Consider the following 19,218-nt stretch of genomic DNA (forward strand, 5'->3'; position numbering starts at 1 on the left):
TCATGTCCGGAACCATAACTCAGACATGTATCAAGCAAATTTATTCAAAGTTGGTACAAGGACATTGACTTATTTATACACATGTCTGTCGATTGGTTTCACGAGATGGTCCAATATGGCCACATGGTAGCAATTTTGTTATGGTTGTTTCATGTCGAGAGCCATAACTCTGGCAAGTCTCAACTGGTCTTATTCAAAGTTGGAACATGTACATTGACTTATGTCATACATGTACGAGTTGATTTTTTAAACAGTAAGATCAAATATCGCTGCATGGCGGTAATTTTGCTACAATTTTCTAATGTACAGAGCCATAACTCAGACATATTTCCACCAGTATCATTCAAAGTTGGTAAGAGCACATTGACCTATTTCATACACATGCTCGTCAATTTGTTTCATCACATGTAGCAGTAACATGTCAATTATTGAAGTTTCGTAAGTAGGCTGATATGTCAAGAAATACTGCATCAACTTCATGCAACTTTGTACAGATGTTAAGCTCACATTGCTTAAACATTGAAAAGACATTTAACAGTGTCATTTTAATTAATTTGTAAATGCATAAGTAATGAACTTTCCTAATTAGGGTGATAAGCCACAAATTAATACAACGTCAAATGTGATGAAACTTGATACAGATGTTGATCTCATAGTGTTGTAAATACTGCATCAAACTTTATGAAATATGTACCAGTGATAATCTGTTAAGTGTTAGGATTGTATGCAAAAATGTTTTGCAACATCCTGTTGATTAATTCCTAGTTGACTCAGTTTATGAACTTTAGGATGGTGGCCTACATTGGTTTTATGTTTTCATCACCATGGAACTCATTCTTGGCCATTGAGCGCCATCTGTATCAAAGTAATTTTATCACAGACCTAATTAATGAAGACGACTCTATCCTCTCTGAGAACATGTAATCAAAGTACCCATTAACAATTGGGGACTGTGTCATCAACGATGACTTGTGTTAGCAAGTTACTAATTTGCACATCAACCTAACTTTTCTAATTAGGGATATGTCTTAATTGACTTCATCAAAGTTGATGAAACCTCGTATGTACATTGAAGTGTGATAAAATATGAAAAGAAGTTGTTAAGCATTTTTGTGTTAGCAAGTCACTAATTTGCACATTCAACTTACTTTTCCTATTTGGGATATAAGGCTGGAAGGACTCCAAAATGTTTCAGAATCTTGCTATGTATATTGATGAGACAATTAAGTGGAAAATATTTTACAATTTCATGTCAGCCAATTTATCATTTGCATATCTAATGAGCTTTCGTAGTTTGGCATAACAGCCTGAAGGACGTGACCAAATGCCATTGCACTTGCTATGTAAAGTGGTGATACAATGACAGAGCTCAAATAAATTTAATATTTTTATTTCGGCTAATTATATATTCATATACTTCTTGACCTTTGGAATATGACAGAGCTCAAATAAATTTAATATTTTTATTTCGGCTAATTATATATTCACATACTTCTTGACCTTTGGAATTAATCTGCCGTGAATATTGTTCATGATGTTGATCATAACACTTCGAATTGAGTTGCAAACATGTGGCAAAAGTTTAAATACACTGTGAGACTACTGCAATATAAACTGAAACACGTAAGCATTTTGAGTTCATATCTGGTTAATTATTCCTTGACCTCATACCGACTCATTCTGACCAATTTTATAACTTTAAATTCCATGCTGAATTGCCCGAAGATCTAACTTTCATTCAAACTGCATTTACACATGGATTCATTTCGTCGTGGAAAAACAGAATTTTGAATATACACTATCACACCCCGCAAAAGTGCGAGCTTGTAGGCGAGGAGGGATACAGCTATGTTGGGGAAACACAAATGAAACATGTGAGTTCCACCTGCAAGAAAAGTACTAGTGTTCATGCACTTGCATGGCAAGACAGTAATAAGCCTGTTAATATTTGTATTCAGACAGAAGGGAAATGACTTCAGGGAAAGATATAATGCAGAGAATTACCCTTTTCCCCGAAATATTACTTATGCGTTTTAAACAAGGATTGTTTAAATCACTGGATGGACATTTTAGAAAATCATATTAACAAATGCTCTCTATTATCCAACCATCCATGTAGGTACATGATGTAAATGACATTATTAAAATATTGTCATTATAAATGATAATGCATTTTCCTTTTTAAAGAATGATTTGCCTTTCTTTCTGAACAGATATATTATCAATATGTTGAATACAATTTTCACAAATTGGATTAGCAAGCAAGTTGTTGATAGGGATACTGCCACTGCGTTGGGTAAACCCTTGTCTTCAATGATGTCACATTCGTTCGAAATAGATTATATGTACTGATTGAAATGTATGTAGATTATAATTTTGTTTTCACTGTCCTTCATTCATTTGAAGGTTCCAAGTACCACTATGACGTGTTCATTTCATCTTGTGAAGATGATCAAAAATTTGTGGAAGACCAGTTATTACTGAAGATACAAAGGGAATGGCAACTTACTAAGTACTACAGTGAACAGGACGAATTGATTGGAGTTGACATAATATCAAACATGTCAGAAAAAATCCATAAAAGCAGGAAGACACTGGTAGTTCTGTCACAGAAATTCATAGAAAGCAGCTGGTCAGTTCATGAGCTCTGTTTAGCTTACCACAGAAATTTTTGGACGCTAAAGACAGTCTTGTCATATTACATTTGTCAGACTTAATAGATAATCCATTAGAGCTGGAACCATTACTTCAGGGAAACAACTACGTAGATTTTAGAAAGGGTAGTACAGAAAAAACTTGGAATAAACTGAAACATGCATTAATCAAAGGACGAAAAAGTAAAAGGCATTAAGAAAAGCCAAACCTTAGATATTATCTTTCTGCCATACAATGATTGAGCTACTTTCAATATTCAATGTTTATTTTACTGAATGCAGTGAGAAATCATAAAGTCATTGGATTAATAAGTCATCCAGGCTGACTTATAGATTGGGTTCTGTGTCCATGCATGCGTCTATGTGGGCGTCAACGCTGATCTGTCAGACATGCGCCTGTTGAGCTTTTTAAAACTTGGTACAAGTACCTGGTCTATAGTACAGTTGCTAGTTAGTCCCTATGGACAAAGTCCAAGGGGGCTTATAGATGAGGCTCCATCCATGCATCTGCCCATCTAGATATCTCAGACATGCCCTTGTCCATTTCCTCAAACTTGGTTCAAAGACAGTGCTATACTTATGCAGATTACTTTGTTTTTTGATATGATCCAATATGACTACCAGGCGGCCATTTAACAAGGCATGACTGCAGCGACATGTTATGACTGTTTCTTTCAAATTTGCCACAAGGAAAGCACACCATGACACACATAAGCATGTTTGATATTTTCAACAATATGATGGAATATGCTGGATAGGTAGCAATTTTGTTTTGATTTTTCCATATCCAAAGCCATATACTCAAATATTCTTAGACCGATTTCATTCAAACTTGGCACAAGCGCAGCACATTGTGACTTATATATGCAAGTCGATTTCTTTGCAATATAATCTAATATGACCGCCTGGCGGCCATTTTGTGCTTAATTTTTCACTCCACATCTATACCCTACTATTACACAAATAATTCTTTCTGTACTAATTGCTACATTAACAGTGCAAATGCACATCGATACAAGGTCAATACTTTTTCAGCCATTTTCCAAATGTGCTTTGACCAATTTCACTTTCCATTAACAGTTTAAAATTTATCACACAAGCCAGGACTATGTCATTTCGATAACTCTTTCGTGTATATATATTTTGAATGAGCTTCATATAATAATTCAATCGATCTTTATGATTGATCAGTAAACCGCTAAATTTTTACACAGACAGTCCTCTGCTATTGATGTCTTTTCCAAACTTTTTAGCACGATTAAATGTAAGTTTTGCCTTTTTGAGTAGTTTAGTTACTTGTCTTACTTTCAGTTCTTGCTTGACCTATAATCTAAGATTCAAAGTTTATGCAATTTTAGGTAAAGAATAGTTAACAACAATAATTTTGAATCTTGTTATTGGAAAAATTTAATCATACACACAAAATAAACAATAACGGCCTGATTTAAACGTTGAGTCCCTTGGACTCAAACTTCTGTTGCCACTTCAGTGTTAGATGTTAAGATTACAATCAACGCAACTGAAGCAGTCATGCTAAATGTGATTGTGAAACTGAATTTTAGATGGCAGCCAGAGTGACAGTAGTACAGGTTTTTCTTCTAGATTTTACTAGATTTTGCTAAAGATTTTTTCTACAAGACTACTTCACTATTAAACAATGACTAAGTCATAATTTTAGTTTACACAATTATGTAACTGATATGTTATATGTAAATAACGTTTACCGTGCTATAACTTGTTGCGTTTTGGTGCCGTCAATATGAAATGGGGATTCTTCCACCCGCACGTTTTTTTTTTTGAGGAAAATTAATGCAACTGTGATCCCCCCATCCTGAAAGTAAAAACAAAACATACCCTAACGAAATCCTCAAAATGGACGTACAAGAGGTTGCACTGCATTGTACGTAAAGTAAACCATTTTCGATAATGTATTGAAAATTCAAACTGATCTTGAAAATTGTGTATTTATTCCTCTTGATAAAAGCATTTTTTTGACAAAGATATTGTAATTAGCTGTTGTAATCTTAAAACCAGATTGTATTGTAGAGAACATGATAGCTTTGACTACCAGTTGAATCATCTGTTCAAATTACATCCATTTCATCATTGGGTGTTACTTCAACGCCAAACTGGATCAGAAAATAACTTCATTCTAGATTATTCTTTTGGCCTTCATCAGACCAGTTTTGATGCCGTATTATGCACAGGGGTCAAGCAAATTGGGAATAATGCCAAAAAAGTGATATTTTATACTGTTACATAGACACTCGATAGTAAATATTTTATCTCTTTATTTTAATTGTATGACTTAAAATGACTGTGACCTATATTAACCCTTTCTACACGTTGAACATCATGAGAATGATTCCCTTGTTTATCTACTAGACTTTGATGTAACCGTGCATCCGCTCTTAGTGAACGTATTGTTTTCACAACAGCTTAAGTCATTAACACTGACCGGACAATTAAGCTGGACCTCCTGCACTATGTTGACAGATGTACTGATTGGAGCGACCTTAACCTGTCTTTTTCACCCATGCAGACTGTCGTTAGTTAATTCTTTAGTTAATTATAGACGCATACCAAAGTCATGACAAAGCAAGATATTCAATCAATATAAACTCTGCATTTTAGTGTCCTAAGGTGGAACCTGTCGAGATGCCCGAGACGACATTGACCGTGACTGACACCTATTATTAGACTAGTGTGAGACAGAGAAGTTTTACCGTGTAACTTGTGTTACTCAGCTGAATAAAGTGCTACGACTTAGAGTATATTTGTGTACCTGTTGCCGTCTCTACTACTGGAATTCCTTGCCACAGAGTGTACGTATCCAACAATAGCTACATCACAACCACGCTACGTAACATATTTGGTGTGCAGCGAGGGATTGACTCAAGCCAGCGCCTTCTGCTCGACGTGATATTTTGGTGACGCTCATCATTCAAAGGATTGGTACGTATATTTTTGTTGCTCGAACATTGATTGTATTATAATGCCAGGCCATAGAAAATGATCAATCGACACCCCTGTTTCAAGATATCCCGATATGGCCGCATATACTGAAGCCCGAACTGTTGTAACTGCACATCAAGATTTTATGGAAGACTTGGTGACAACGTTGAAACTTTTCTGAAGGAATTTGATCGCGCTGCCCGTGCTAATAGGTTGTCGGATGAACGAAAAGCTGAAATATTGCCTGCCTATCTATGAGAATTGCAGCTGGCTTTTGGAACGACTTGAACGATCAAATCAAGTACGACTATGACCATGTTACTGCGGCCCTGAGAGAAAATTTCCTGCCAAAAGAAACTCACAGACTTTTCTTCAACGAACTGTATAATTGCAATCAGCCAGGTGAGCCGTTGGAGGAATTCGCTAGAATTATACAGCCCGGCAGAAACCAGGGAACCACCAATGGGTTGCTGATCAGTAATATTTGTCACCATGTTGGGCATGTGCAGCGTCATTGTCCTGAATGCCAACATCAGCGACAACAGCCACAAATGTCCCAGCAAATGCAGCCGACTGCTGGATATCCATTTATTCAGCCACAGCAGCCTGCTCAATTCAACCCACCGACTTGTTCCCGCCACAACAGCAGCAAGCAAGTCAATTTCAACCACGACAACAGCAGAATTCATCAAACTAGAAACTGCCGTCAGACGAGGGGATACCCGAATGGCAGACATTAATTTGATGATGTCCCTGGATTAACAGATACAAAGAAAGTAGACACCGATGACAATAATGAGGACGAAATACGGACTTATGTTATCGGAACAATTAATCATAGCTGTAGCATTGATGGAAAGATTGGTGATGATGATGTCAAGATGTTAACGGACACTGGACCTGGAAGGACATAATAAGTGAAAAGTTACGTCATACTTTGCCTAGTTCGAGGAATAAAACCGCTGTTGCAGACATCTGGAATTTGTGTGAAAACATTGGAAGGAAACAAACTAAACATCGTTGGATGAATAGAAGTCAACTTCGAGATTGCCGGTAAGAAATGTTCCTATTCGGCTTATGTTATTGCAAAGTCCATGTATGACTGTTTGAATCGGAGCTGATTCAATGAAGGATATCGGACTTGACATCATGTTCACTAAACAACAAGCCCAAGTAGAGGGATGTGATACCCCGCTGAAAGTTAATGGTGGCAGTAGTAAAAGTTGTGTGAAAGACTGTTCGGTAGTCGCCTTAGAAACTTTAGTAATTCCTGCCCATTCGCAGAAGCAGCCGTAGATGTAGACAATGGAAACTGTGGCCTTGTGGAAGTGCGCCCTTGTGATCATGTTAAGTTGGCTGTTGGCTTTGCAAGGGCTTTCGTGACTGTAAAAAATGGGCGTGTCCCTGTTCTAGTTGTAAACCAAAGAGATAAGCCAGTGAAGATATAAAGACGTACGAACCTTGGTGTGTTGGAAACTGCTGACGACGATGATGTTATTGCGTGCATAGCGAATATGGGTGCTGAAAATGACGACACGTGTAATAATGATGATCACCCAGTGAATGTCTGTTCTAGGCAGACATGCCTTGACGAGAACCGAGGAAATTGCGACCCACGCTAATTACTGGCAACCGGCCAGATGAGGTGTTGCCCAAAGGTGGTAATTCGAGTGAATCTGTGCAAGGCGACAGATTTGTCTGCACTGAAATTGAAACGTTGGTAATGTCACTTCCGTAAGACTGAAATCGAGTATTTGGGACATGTTGTGACCCGAGATGGAATTAAACTGAATCCTAAGAAGATTGATGTAGTAAAGAATTATGGGCGCCCAAAGGATATTCATCAGCTATGAAGGTTCCTTGGATTAGCATCGTACTATCGACAATTTGTGACGAACTTTGCCAAAGTGGCATCACGACTAAACGAACTGTTGATGAAGGACAATGTGTTTAATTGGAGAACCGAATGCGAAGATGCTTTCTACACTTTGAAGTTACGCTTATTTCAACACCAATACTCAGATATCCTGATTTTGATGAACCCATTGTTCTGCATACAGATGCGTGTGACACTGGCATTGGATCGCGCTCAGTACAGGTACGTGATAAGAAAGAAGTTGTTATTTCTGATGCTAGCCGAACTCTGACAAAACATGAGAAACACTATTTGACGATTGAGAAAGAAGCTCTAGCCATAATTTGGTCGATTAAGCATTTCCGACCAAACCTATATGGTAGATGCTTAGCTGTTATTACTGACCATAACCCGCTGAAATGGTTAATGACTATTAAGGAGCCTACAGGACAACTCGCCGCTGGTCATTGACCTTGCAAGAATATGACTTTGAAATCCAACACCACCCAGGGACAAAACATGGAAATGCAGATGGACTTTCCAGACGACTGCCAGACGATGAAGACAAAAGTACATGTGACGACTTCATCACAGCAACAGATAGCCCTGGACTTAAATTAGACTGACTTAGAGAATTGCAACAACGTGACTTGAATTTACAACCGCTTATATCGTATTTGATCTATGATGAACTCTCACTGATACAAAGACAGCTAAGAAAGTTGTTTTATATGCTGACCAGTATGTTATTGAAGATGGTGTACTTTATCATCTCTGGATGCCCGCCTCAGGGAGACAGCGAAGAGACGTGCGTAAACATGCTTGTCGTGCTTGTCATTCCTCGCGCCCTGCAGGACGAAGTAATGATGTCATGCCATGACAAGTTCACCTCAGGTCATCTAGAGTTCCACCAGATGTACAGTCAGATACAAGAATGATTCTATTGGTTGGGAATGTATAGAGATATCGAACATTTGTGTAAGTCATATGTTGACTTCTGTATGAAAAAGACTCCGAATAACTTACCAGTTGCACCGTTACAACCTATACCTGTTGACGGCCCCTTAAATCGTGTAGCTGTTGACGAATTAGGACCACTTCCAACTACTGAACGAGGTAATCACTTTATTATTGTGTTCTCGGATTATCTTACACGCTGACCTAAAGCCTTTGCCATTGAAAAGACAACTGCAGATGTTGTTGCTCGACTGTTAGTTGATGAGATCATTGCCCGACATTTTGCACCTCGGACAGTTGTCTGATCGTGGTAGAAACTTCCTGTCGACTTTGGTGCAAAAGACTTGTGAATTAATGAGCACGAGAAAGATTAACACAACAGCTTATCACGTAAACTGTGATGGACTAGTTGAGAAATTTAATGAGACTTTAATAACAATACTAAGTATGTATGTCAGTTACAATCAGACTGACTGGGATCTATATTTGCCAATGGCATTGTTTTCGTACCGGACATGTAAGCAGGAATCGACTAAAGAGTCGCCTTTCTATACTTTGTACGGAAGAGAACCAAGATAACCGATTGATGTTACCCTCACTAAGCCGACGACAACCTTCACTGACCCTAAGACTATGGTGAAACAGTGATTCAACGATTGTGGGAAATTCAGCCACTTGTCCACAATAATATTCAGTTAGTGCAGCAAAAGCAGAAGATGCAGTATGAAAAGCGCACTACGGACATTAACTATGACAATGGAGATAAAATATGGTTGAAATACACCCATTAGGAAAAAAGGATTATCACCGAAGTTGCTTCACCCATTGCATGGTCCCTATCGTGTTGTGGAAAGAGTAACACCTGTGAATTATCACATGCACAAGCCAAGTTTGTCGTCTCCGAACAAAAAATACGGGATTTATTCTCTGGTCGTTCTACGTCACGACAACCCGCGTCTATGTCATCAATTTTGGTGCGTCGGACCTTTTTTTTGTCGATCTTCGGTGTGCTCGTAAATATGTAAACAAACAACATGGCGGCCGATGTTTCTCCCACGATCAAAAGTCATGTAATGAAATCGATATTTTCACAGACTACGATATTACTAATCCGAACAATGTAAACACAAGATTGTACCGCCTGTATATTCCGAAGGAATTACGTGAATAATTTGCGGAAACAACGAACTCGAAGTGGTCGCGTATATAGCCTACCGTGGGTTCCGTACGCATTGCAAACAGGCGCGACCTTTACAGTGTTTGCGCCGTCGAGATTCAGTCGATATTTGTTCCTGAAAAATAGCGTATCTTCGTCTGTGATAAATTTCTAGGACTATGCTATCTTTGAAATAGATTATAAATTTGCGGAAGGTAGCCTACGTGTAGACCGAGAGCTGTCGAGCTGTCATTTGCTCCACACACGATCGAAAGTGAGCACTAACGCACACGACGGACGACTGGAAATGATTGACAACTTGTGCACGGCGTACTGATATTTATTCCTAAAGTAGTTCAAAGTTTAAACGCGGAATCGTCATGGAAAACTTATTTTATTTTGCAAAAAATAACGAATTCTTGGCTTGTACATGTGATAAGTATATTATTCCCTAATATTTTTCTTCGTTCAGCTCGGAAAATACTCGTGACGTAATGACCGTGTCACCACTCGTCTTCGACTCGTGGTGACACGGTCATTACGTCACTCGTATTTTCCTTCGCTGAACGAAGAAAAATATTAGGGAATAATATCTAATTATCGCCTTGCCATGTGTGATACGCAACGCAAACAACAGGTTGTGAATGTAAATCGCATGAAACCATATACGGACCCTAACAATAGACTTCATGAATTACTGAACATGGACGATGGAAATACTGATACTGACTCTGTACTTGACCCCACGGAAATCAATAACACTGTAACGGACACTAATGACATTGTTGACTGAGATAATGTTAATGAGAGTCCCATACTTGTTACTACCAGATGTAATGGCGATGACAACAAAAGTGATGATGTGTATCAGGCCTTGAGAGTTGTCGACCACCAAACTGTAACTAATTTAGAAGGTCGTCATGAAACCCGCTATCGTGTCATATGGAAAGGTTACCGCCCTAAAGATGACATGTGGGAACTGTCTGATAATATACTGGACAAAGGACTGATCACTGAATACGAATCTCGGACATAAATGAACTCTAGAATAGTGAACTTAGAACTTTGCATGACTTTCTTGTCTATAGAATTTTCAGTATATTTGATTTGATTTGATTTGATTAGTGTTCCTTGATTATTATTATTTTTTATTTGTAGATCGAGCAAGGACGCCTTTCAATCTTGGTTGGGAGGTGTGACATAGCCACTTGATAGTTAATATTTTATCACTTGAATTTAGTTGTATGACTTACAATGACTGTGACCTACAGTAACCATTTCTACACGTGGAACATCGTGAGAATGATTCCCTTGTTTATCTTCGAGACTTTGATGTAACCGTGCATCTGCTCTTAGTGAACGTATTGTTTTCACAACAGCTTAAGTCATTAACACCGACCGGACAATTAAGCTGGACCTCCTGCGCTATGTTGACAGATGTACAGATGGGAGTGACCTTCCTGTCTTTTTCACCCATGCAGACTGTCGTTAGTTAATTCTTTAGTTAATTATAGACGCATACCAAAGTCATGACAAAGCAAGATATTCAATCAATATAAACTCTGCATTTTATTGTCCTAAGGTGGAACCTGACAAGACGCCCGAGATGACATTGACTGTGACCTACACCTATTTTTAGACTAGTGTGAGACATAGAAGTTTTACCATGTAACTTGCGTTACTCAGCTGAATAAAGTGCTACGATTTAAGAGTGTATTTGTGCACCTGTTGACGTCTATACGACTGGACATTCCTTGCCACAGAGTGTACGTATCCAACAATGGCTACATCACAACCACGCTACCTGACAATTTATTTATTTATTTATTTAATTACCTTTGAAACGGTTTAAAAAAACAAAAACTGCAGAAAAAGCAGTGTCATTAAGTACAAAACAAACACACACAAACAAGAAGACGCAAAGGAAAAAGAGTCCATCTTTAAACACAAAGCAATATTGAGTCTTTAAGGGCAGTATTCCTCATATTCCAGAGAGTTTTTATGTATGTCTTGGTCAATTTTGAGACATTTTCTCCCAAGTTGTGGTTTATCTCCCACAAGGTATTGCTAAATAAAATATTGAACCTAAAATTCAAGCTCCCAGAGTGGAACTTATTTATAACAGTGCTGTTACCACATTCTGAAAAAACCTCATTTAAATGCAGGTAAAAAGAAGTTCTCTTATCAGTGAAGTAATTACATGTAAAAAGATAGTGGTAAGTGTCTTCTATTTCATCACAACAAAGTTTACATTTTCCATTACCTTTATAATTTACCCAGTTGAGTTTATATCCCTCAGGGTCGATAGAGTTTGTTCTAATTTTAAAAAATAAAGAAACACCATGATGATCTTGAGGATCATTCACATAATTTTCTCGTGTATTATCTTTTTAATCCAGGAATAGTGTTGCAAGGATTTCATATTCTCAATGGTTTGTTTGAACGAAACCAAAACATTATACAGTGTAAGAGATATAAATGTCAGTGATTTTCATCCAAAATTAAGGCAACTGCCTGTGATTTTGCATCGTCAAAACTTTCCGTAACACTGACCCGGACTTAAAAACTACTGATACGTCATGAATAAAATATTTAATTGATTTAATACAGAAACAGGAACATTAACAACTGGGGATCTATGAGCCCTTTGTTTGTAGGATGAGCTTCACTTAACATGATAGGAACTAATTTGGGATAATTGGATCTCTATATTTTTCAAATTTCTCAAAAGTGTTAGGCACCCTATAGCTGACTGTTGCAATGTTACAAATTACTCATAAAAAACGAGTGTATAGAGGCTTACATTTGCAGATTAAACTGCCATTACTTAACATCATCCAATTATCCTAAATTACTTCAAATCATGTTACTTGAACATACAGGATGTGAAACACTTTTCCTTGGGATTCCAGATGTACACTGATTTTTCAAGGAGGCAAGGAGTATTGTATTTCACTTACAGAGTGAACTCTACGACCAACATTAAAACATGGAAATGTACATACAATACCATATAACTCATGTAATATTACATGTAAAATCATGCACTTTAAACTTTAGGCTAAACTTGAGATTTAAACTTAGAACTTTCATGCACATCTGCCTGTTGTTGATTTAATATGAAAGACTTCATGTACTTATGCTTTAAAAGTTCTTATCTCTACTCTGTGTTTTTACAAAACATTTATTTCATACTTTCTAAAATTTTAACAATTCTTTACATGATTACTCTAGGTTTAACTGGTATGTTAGGTCCGCACCAATGTCAGAAACCAAAGTAAACTTTGACCTTTGATATATATATATATATATATATATATATATATATATATATATATATATATATATATATATATATATATATATATATAAAACTAAAATTTGACCTTTGATTGATATATATATATATATATATATATATATATATATATATATATATATATATATATATATATATATATATATATATATATATTATATATTCCATTAGTCATGTTTGGAACCTTCTAGAAATTCAATTAGTTGTGTAAGTAGAGATGTCAGAACAGTGATTAGCATAACAATAGAAGTTCAAGGTTGTTCTTATATTCTCTTACATAACCATTTGAGGATAAATAGGGGACTGCAAAGCTTTTCAGTCAGACATTTGAGATCATGTCTCTTGAGTGTTACTCCAAGACTTTAGAAACTTCAGCAGTGTTAACTCCAAGACTTTTCAAGACCTTCACAGAAACGATGGATTTATGCTGCAGACTATGGGCAACCTCAAGCCTGCAAGCAAGCCAAAGGACTGCTTATTTTCTCTCAGTGTCTAAATCAAGTATGGAGCTGTGGACCATCCCAGCTGAGATTTATAGCCTGTAAACTTTTACAGTTTGTATTCTACCGTTTGGCGTAGTCATTGGTTTTAATTTTTGCAATAAATTTTGTTTTAAAGCAAACTGCTGAGTTCACCATTTTGTTTGTTTTTTTCTCAAATTACAATATATATATATATATATATATATATATATATATATATATATATATATATATATATAATATCACAGTGTGCACATGTAATAGTAAAAAATTACTGTTTGATGGCAAAAGAAGAGGGTTATACACATTAACAAAAATTACTTCAAGTACTATTATTACAACTGATGTTACTACTATGTACTTACAGTAATTTTCATTATATATATATATATATATATATATATATATATATATATATATATATATATATATATGTATGTGTGTGTTATGTTGGGTCAAAGTTCAAAGTACCTTAATTTGCATACCAGTCTATACTGCTGTTATTTATAGCGTGGGGGGGGGGGTCGCAGGAGTGTGAGGGGGGTTACTCAAAAAATTTAAAACTTCAAAGGGGTTGCTCAAAATTTGGAGAGGAAGAAGGGGACTACTCAATTTTTGGTGCAAAGTAAATTAAAACTCTAAAATTGCACCATTGCACAGGTCAATTTCTCAAAATTTTCCATGCGAGAGGGGGGACACTCTTCTTGTGCTATCCCCCTTGCGGTTGTCTAAAAGTTTTACTTCGTTAAAATGCAAATTACAAACACCTCTCAGATAGCACCAGACTGCACCATTGCACGCATCAATTTCTCAGAATTTCCCACACAAGATAAGGTACATAACCCTTTAACACTTCCCCCCTCAGCCTCTTGCGTGTTCTCCCCCATGCACTTTTAAATTCTGCCCAGTCAGATATCCTAGTGAAAATCCTAGATCTAATGATAGCCATCAAAATTAAACAATATTATATATGATAGCCATCTAAGTTAAAAAATATTACATGGTTGGATACTGATTACAACATGAGCTTTTGTATTTTGTTGTCACTTTGAATATCATTTTGTTGGTTTCACCTTTTTCAACCATCATGAGATAACTGATTATCTAGCAGGGTACATCAGGATTTGAAAAATCTATACTATCGCAGTATTTTTGTAAATTTTACAAGTACATGTACTGGTATTTAAGTGGGGGGGTGTCAGTCAAAATTTCTGAGTTAGAGAGGGGGGTTTAATACTCCAATTCATCATGGTTGGCAAGGGGGTTTACTAAAAATGTTTGAGTTTTGTATTGAATTCCTCCGAACCCCAAAGCTGTAAATAATGGTGGCTCCCTTAGGAAAGAAAAATCAGACATAATCCTTCAGATATCATGAATGGAAATTTCAAAGAAAATATTGTAAGTTCTCATTGGCCTGAATTAAATCATTTATAAAATTGTCAGTAAAATCATAGACATAACGTTATAATGTATTAACAAAATATGAACTTGAATAACAATATTTTTCTGAATTCAAAATTTCATCAATAATATTTATACAGAAGTTTGCAGTATCACCCTTATTTTTCCAAAATATTGCAAAGCAATAGGTACATTCTGCATTGTCTTCTACACTTTGGCCACTTTATTGAATGAAATCTGAGATAAAGATAGTTCAACTTAAAAGTCTAGTACCAAATACTTTTAATGATTTCAAAACATCATCATGTGGAATATAAAAATTCTTCACCGAGGCAGAACTATTTTTCCTGTACATGTCGTTCTCCTATTAAATATTCTGTACCATGATAGTTGTAAATAAGGATAAAATTTTGACTATTTTGCCTTTTGTACAGAACATACCACACTAGTGTCTGGCTAAAAATCAGCAAAATATCTGTTTGCCACTATGACATGATTTGAAAGGGGTAACACAGTGTGTTCTCTTGGCCAATTTGATGTGAAAATGATTCTAAGATGTTTTCTGTTCCTACTCGTATGAATTACATGTGTTGGTACAGAACTGACATAAGGAAGCACATTTAATCTCCTACATTGATTCAGTGACTTCAGAAATTTCAAAAGCTGAGTGTGAAAAGCATATGGTACAGAATGTCAGGGCAGGAGGGAAGATTGGTGGACAATAGACTGCAATTACTGGTGACCTAGGGAGTCTTTCTGAATTTAGAATAGGGCATACAGCAATACTACCCTGTATAGTTAGTATCTGGTAATTAGTGTCCATCGATCCTTCCCACTAGCCCAGAATGTCAGAATAAGTCGCGTTACACAATAAATACTACATTTAAAACTATCACACTTACATTCACATGATCTTTAAACTCAAGATACTCTAAGTAAAAAAATTGTCAGAAGGGATCAGAACATAATCAGAGCATTTACTATTATGACGTTGTACCCTATTTACAAAAAGTGGCATTTTTTCAAGTTACATCAATCTTGTGATGAAGTAGTTCTCCTATCATAATCCTATGACTACTAGCTGTAACAAATACGTAGTCTTACCTAAAACATACAAAGTTTGACTTAATGTATTTTACTTTTAAATATGACAGACACACAGATTAACAAAACGATTACATTAAAGGTTAAATGTGCCTCGGGTACAGCTGTTAATAATCTCAAATTTTTACAATTTTTTTCCTCTATACCACTTGTGGGGGGAGGCGTCATTTTAAAGCTCTTGGAGCAAAAAAAATCTTTACTGTCTTAACTATTGATAATCGAAGAATTATATTTTTCCCCAGAGAGCTAAAACAGGGATGGTGGCCATTTTGAATTTAAAATATCAATACATATTAGGCTATTGATTTCTCTAGTGTCAATCTTTGAGTGTGATGACCCATGATTTTTTTCTCGATTTCGAACGAGTATGGTTGAAAGTTGCATTGAGGAGATTTGAAGTCTTTCATTTTCAAGGCTCATACTACCTTAAAGCAATCTGGTTTTTAGTGAGCTTGTCTTATTACAGTAACAAAACAGCATGACTCATTATCTCAGATTTTACAATTATCATCTTCTTTATGCTTGCAAAAAGTTACAAATCACAGAGTTAATTCTACACTCTAATTAAGAAACTTGAAATACCTGATGTGTGACATAAAACAATAAAAAGGACTTAGGTCTAAAATAGGCACTGAATGTTCCTTATCTAGCACTTTTACATCCATTGAGTTTACTTGGCATAATATCTCCTGCAACGGTTCATGATTCACACAGTGGAACTTGCTATCTGTCAAGCTTAAATTTTGATAGTTTTTCTTTCACAAAGCCCAATTTTTCCCCCCACTCTTATAAGAAGTTTTTGTGCCAACTATGAAAATGACAAGATGAGTAAGCATTGAATTAATATGAATATACCGTATGCTTTACTGTACATAAAAGAAGTTTTGTACCAACTATGAAAATGACAAGACAAATACGCATGGAATTATTGTAAGCTCTACTGTACATTGAAATAATGGAAGTCAGACATGGCTAATAATTCCACATACCAGAATACAAATGAACACATGTGAGTTACATTTCACAAACTGACAGTACTCTGCAGACTTCCTCAACAACTCTTTAGAGAGTATTTCATTTGTTTATCATTTCTTGATTCACTTAGAGATGGTTGAAAGTCTAAACAGGATTTCACATATGATTTGCAGTAACATAGATATTTCCACAGCCTGACAAATGTACAAAGACAAGTGACATTATAACACTAATACCCAGTTACCTTGGGCAGACTAAAATATTACAGTTTACAAACATTTGTTAAAAAATCGCTATACAGCTACAATTTTTTCTTTCTTCTTAATAAAAATAAGTAAAATCAAGAAAGTGAATCACCTGCTTAAGAATTAAATGATGAGCAGAAACTCAGTTACTATAGACTAATAGACATGGAACCCATCTTATGAATTAATATCAACATGTAAACCCTATAATCACCAGGACTTTAGAATATTCCCTTCCTTTGCGTTCAATAGGGTGGCTGGATCCATAAACAGGGGTCTTGGGGTAACAGGGTTATCAGGTTAGGAGGTAGCTCTCTGTTCATGAAGGCAACTAATATAACTAGATTGCTATGGAGTGAAAATCTCTGACTAGACTACACTCAACTCCTTTCAAGCACGCTCTTACTTTTTCATCCCTACAGCATTACCTGACAAAAACTGAGACATTTCAATCCTCTCTTTGAACTATGTACGTTGATTGTCCTGTGATTCATACACACTTAAATATATTACCTTTCAAGCTGTCTCTCACCTATGCCAAGCAAAACTTGCTTAGTTTCATTGTGATAATCTATGCTACTGGTACTGTATCTTGTGTAAATTGTACCTAGGACATAATTAGCAGGCTCTCAGCAGCATAAAATAGATGAAATAAGAAGTGGCAATCTTTCTTTCTCTACTACATTTGACTTGATCTCAGAGGGATATAGCGTTTACAGAACAAAAAAGTTCATCAGATATACTATTGAGAACTGTATACCCATTGTCAATTTTTGTACAACTCAGCAGATACTCTAACATCATAGAAAACTTGACTTGTTTTACATGGCTGACAAATGATTTGTATGTTGGATGGAAAGTCATCCGACATCTCACAAAGACTAGAAAATTGTGTCTGCTGTGAGTAATTATCAGGAGTTAACATCACACTTCCGGCATGGCAAGTCTGGTCTGGACAGGATAAATTCATAGATAAGCAAAGTATGGTCTGGACAGGATAAATGCACAGATTAGCACCATTCAAAACACTTTGACAACTATGCACAATTCTTGGAGTTGATCTCTGTAGTCTGCTCAAAGTATTTGTTAGACATTCCCACAGTTGGCACATGAATGTTCAAAACCAACAGTATAGTTGGCTAACGTCACGCAACTTTAAGGAATGGTCCAAGTCTGTACCAATCGACTGTCTCCATTGCTAGATTAATGTTTTCTAATGGCACATTGACAGAGCCCATGAAGCTATTTTCCTTTAGACTTTCAGAGTTCCACACGGTGATTTGTAAAATCCTCTTCTTTACACTCGGCAATGGTATGTTATAGATGAGCTGAAATCAAGGTTTTAGATATTAATAAATTACACTTTGTAAAAGTTCAATTGATAAGGTAAATTTTCATAGGTGGCATTATAATTTATAAACTGGTCATTTACATGATTGCAATTTTCAGTTATGAAAAAATGTTCAAAGTAAATCAAACCCAAAGTCACACAAGAGATTTACACTATTAACCCTTCGAGTGCCATAACCAAAACAATTTTTCAAGTCCAGACATTTTTTCCAGATTCTTCCCAAAATTCACACCAAAAACTTGCCTATGAAAAAGGGATGTCCATTTGGTCCAAAATTAGCAAATAAATTAAAGAAAAATTCATAAAAATTGGAAAAATGTTGCAATAAAAGTTGGCGGGAAAAATTACAGCACTCAGAGATCCAGAGATGTGATTGGAAGTACCTACCATTTCATTGTAAGTAGGGTTTAGTGTCTTTCTGGCAACTTTTGTCTTCCTCTTGGTGGCTTTGTCAGGATCTGGCAATAGATAGAGCTTGACATAGGGATCTGGTGGTCCCCCATCAGTTGGTGGAATCTAAAATACGGAGGAAAACAATATCAAGTAAATGACTGACATTCTGAGCATTTACTCCTGTGCCTTGTGATACTGAACATTTAATATATTTTTTTCTAAACTACAAATGGCTATGAACATTTTAATTTTGAGTTTCTCAAAATATATTTGTCAATATCTCAACTTCCACTTTCCATGAACTAAATTAATACTTGTCAATTTAAAAACAACAATAGTGTATCAGTCTTAAAGCTAGACAACTATAAACA

General features: G+C 36.1%; 3 protein-coding genes across 3 annotated transcripts in view; 2 read left to right on the plus strand and 1 right to left on the minus strand.

Moving 5' to 3' along the window:
- LOC139144958 (uncharacterized) overlaps positions 1-10,613 on the plus strand; it is a 34,627-nt gene extending 24,014 nt beyond the window's left edge. The window contains exons 7-10 of the mRNA XM_070715810.1: positions 2,407-2,632; positions 6,119-6,314; positions 7,670-7,707; positions 10,409-10,613. Coding sequence (XP_070571911.1) covers positions 2,407-2,632; positions 6,119-6,314; positions 7,670-7,707; positions 10,409-10,613 — 665 coding nt within the window. The remainder of the gene's footprint in view (positions 1-2,406; positions 2,633-6,118; positions 6,315-7,669; positions 7,708-10,408) is intronic.
- The window catches only part of LOC139137925 (nucleobindin-2-like), a 608,701-nt gene that overhangs the window by 446,744 nt on the left and 142,739 nt on the right, over positions 1-19,218 (plus strand). The gene's annotated exons all lie outside the window — the stretch shown is intronic.
- Positions 17,346-19,218, minus strand: part of LOC139144966 (phosphatidylinositol 4-phosphate 3-kinase C2 domain-containing subunit alpha-like) — a 34,134-nt gene continuing 32,261 nt past the window's right edge. Inside the window, 2 exon segments of the mRNA XM_070715823.1 lie at positions 17,346-18,431; positions 18,842-18,970. Of these exon segments, the coding sequence (XP_070571924.1) occupies positions 18,249-18,431; positions 18,842-18,970 (312 nt within the window). The 3' untranslated portion in view covers positions 17,346-18,248.

Source organism: Ptychodera flava, chromosome 1 (assembly GCF_041260155.1).
Source record: "Ptychodera flava strain L36383 chromosome 1, AS_Pfla_20210202, whole genome shotgun sequence".
Lineage (NCBI taxonomy): Eukaryota > Metazoa > Hemichordata > Enteropneusta > Ptychoderidae > Ptychodera > Ptychodera flava.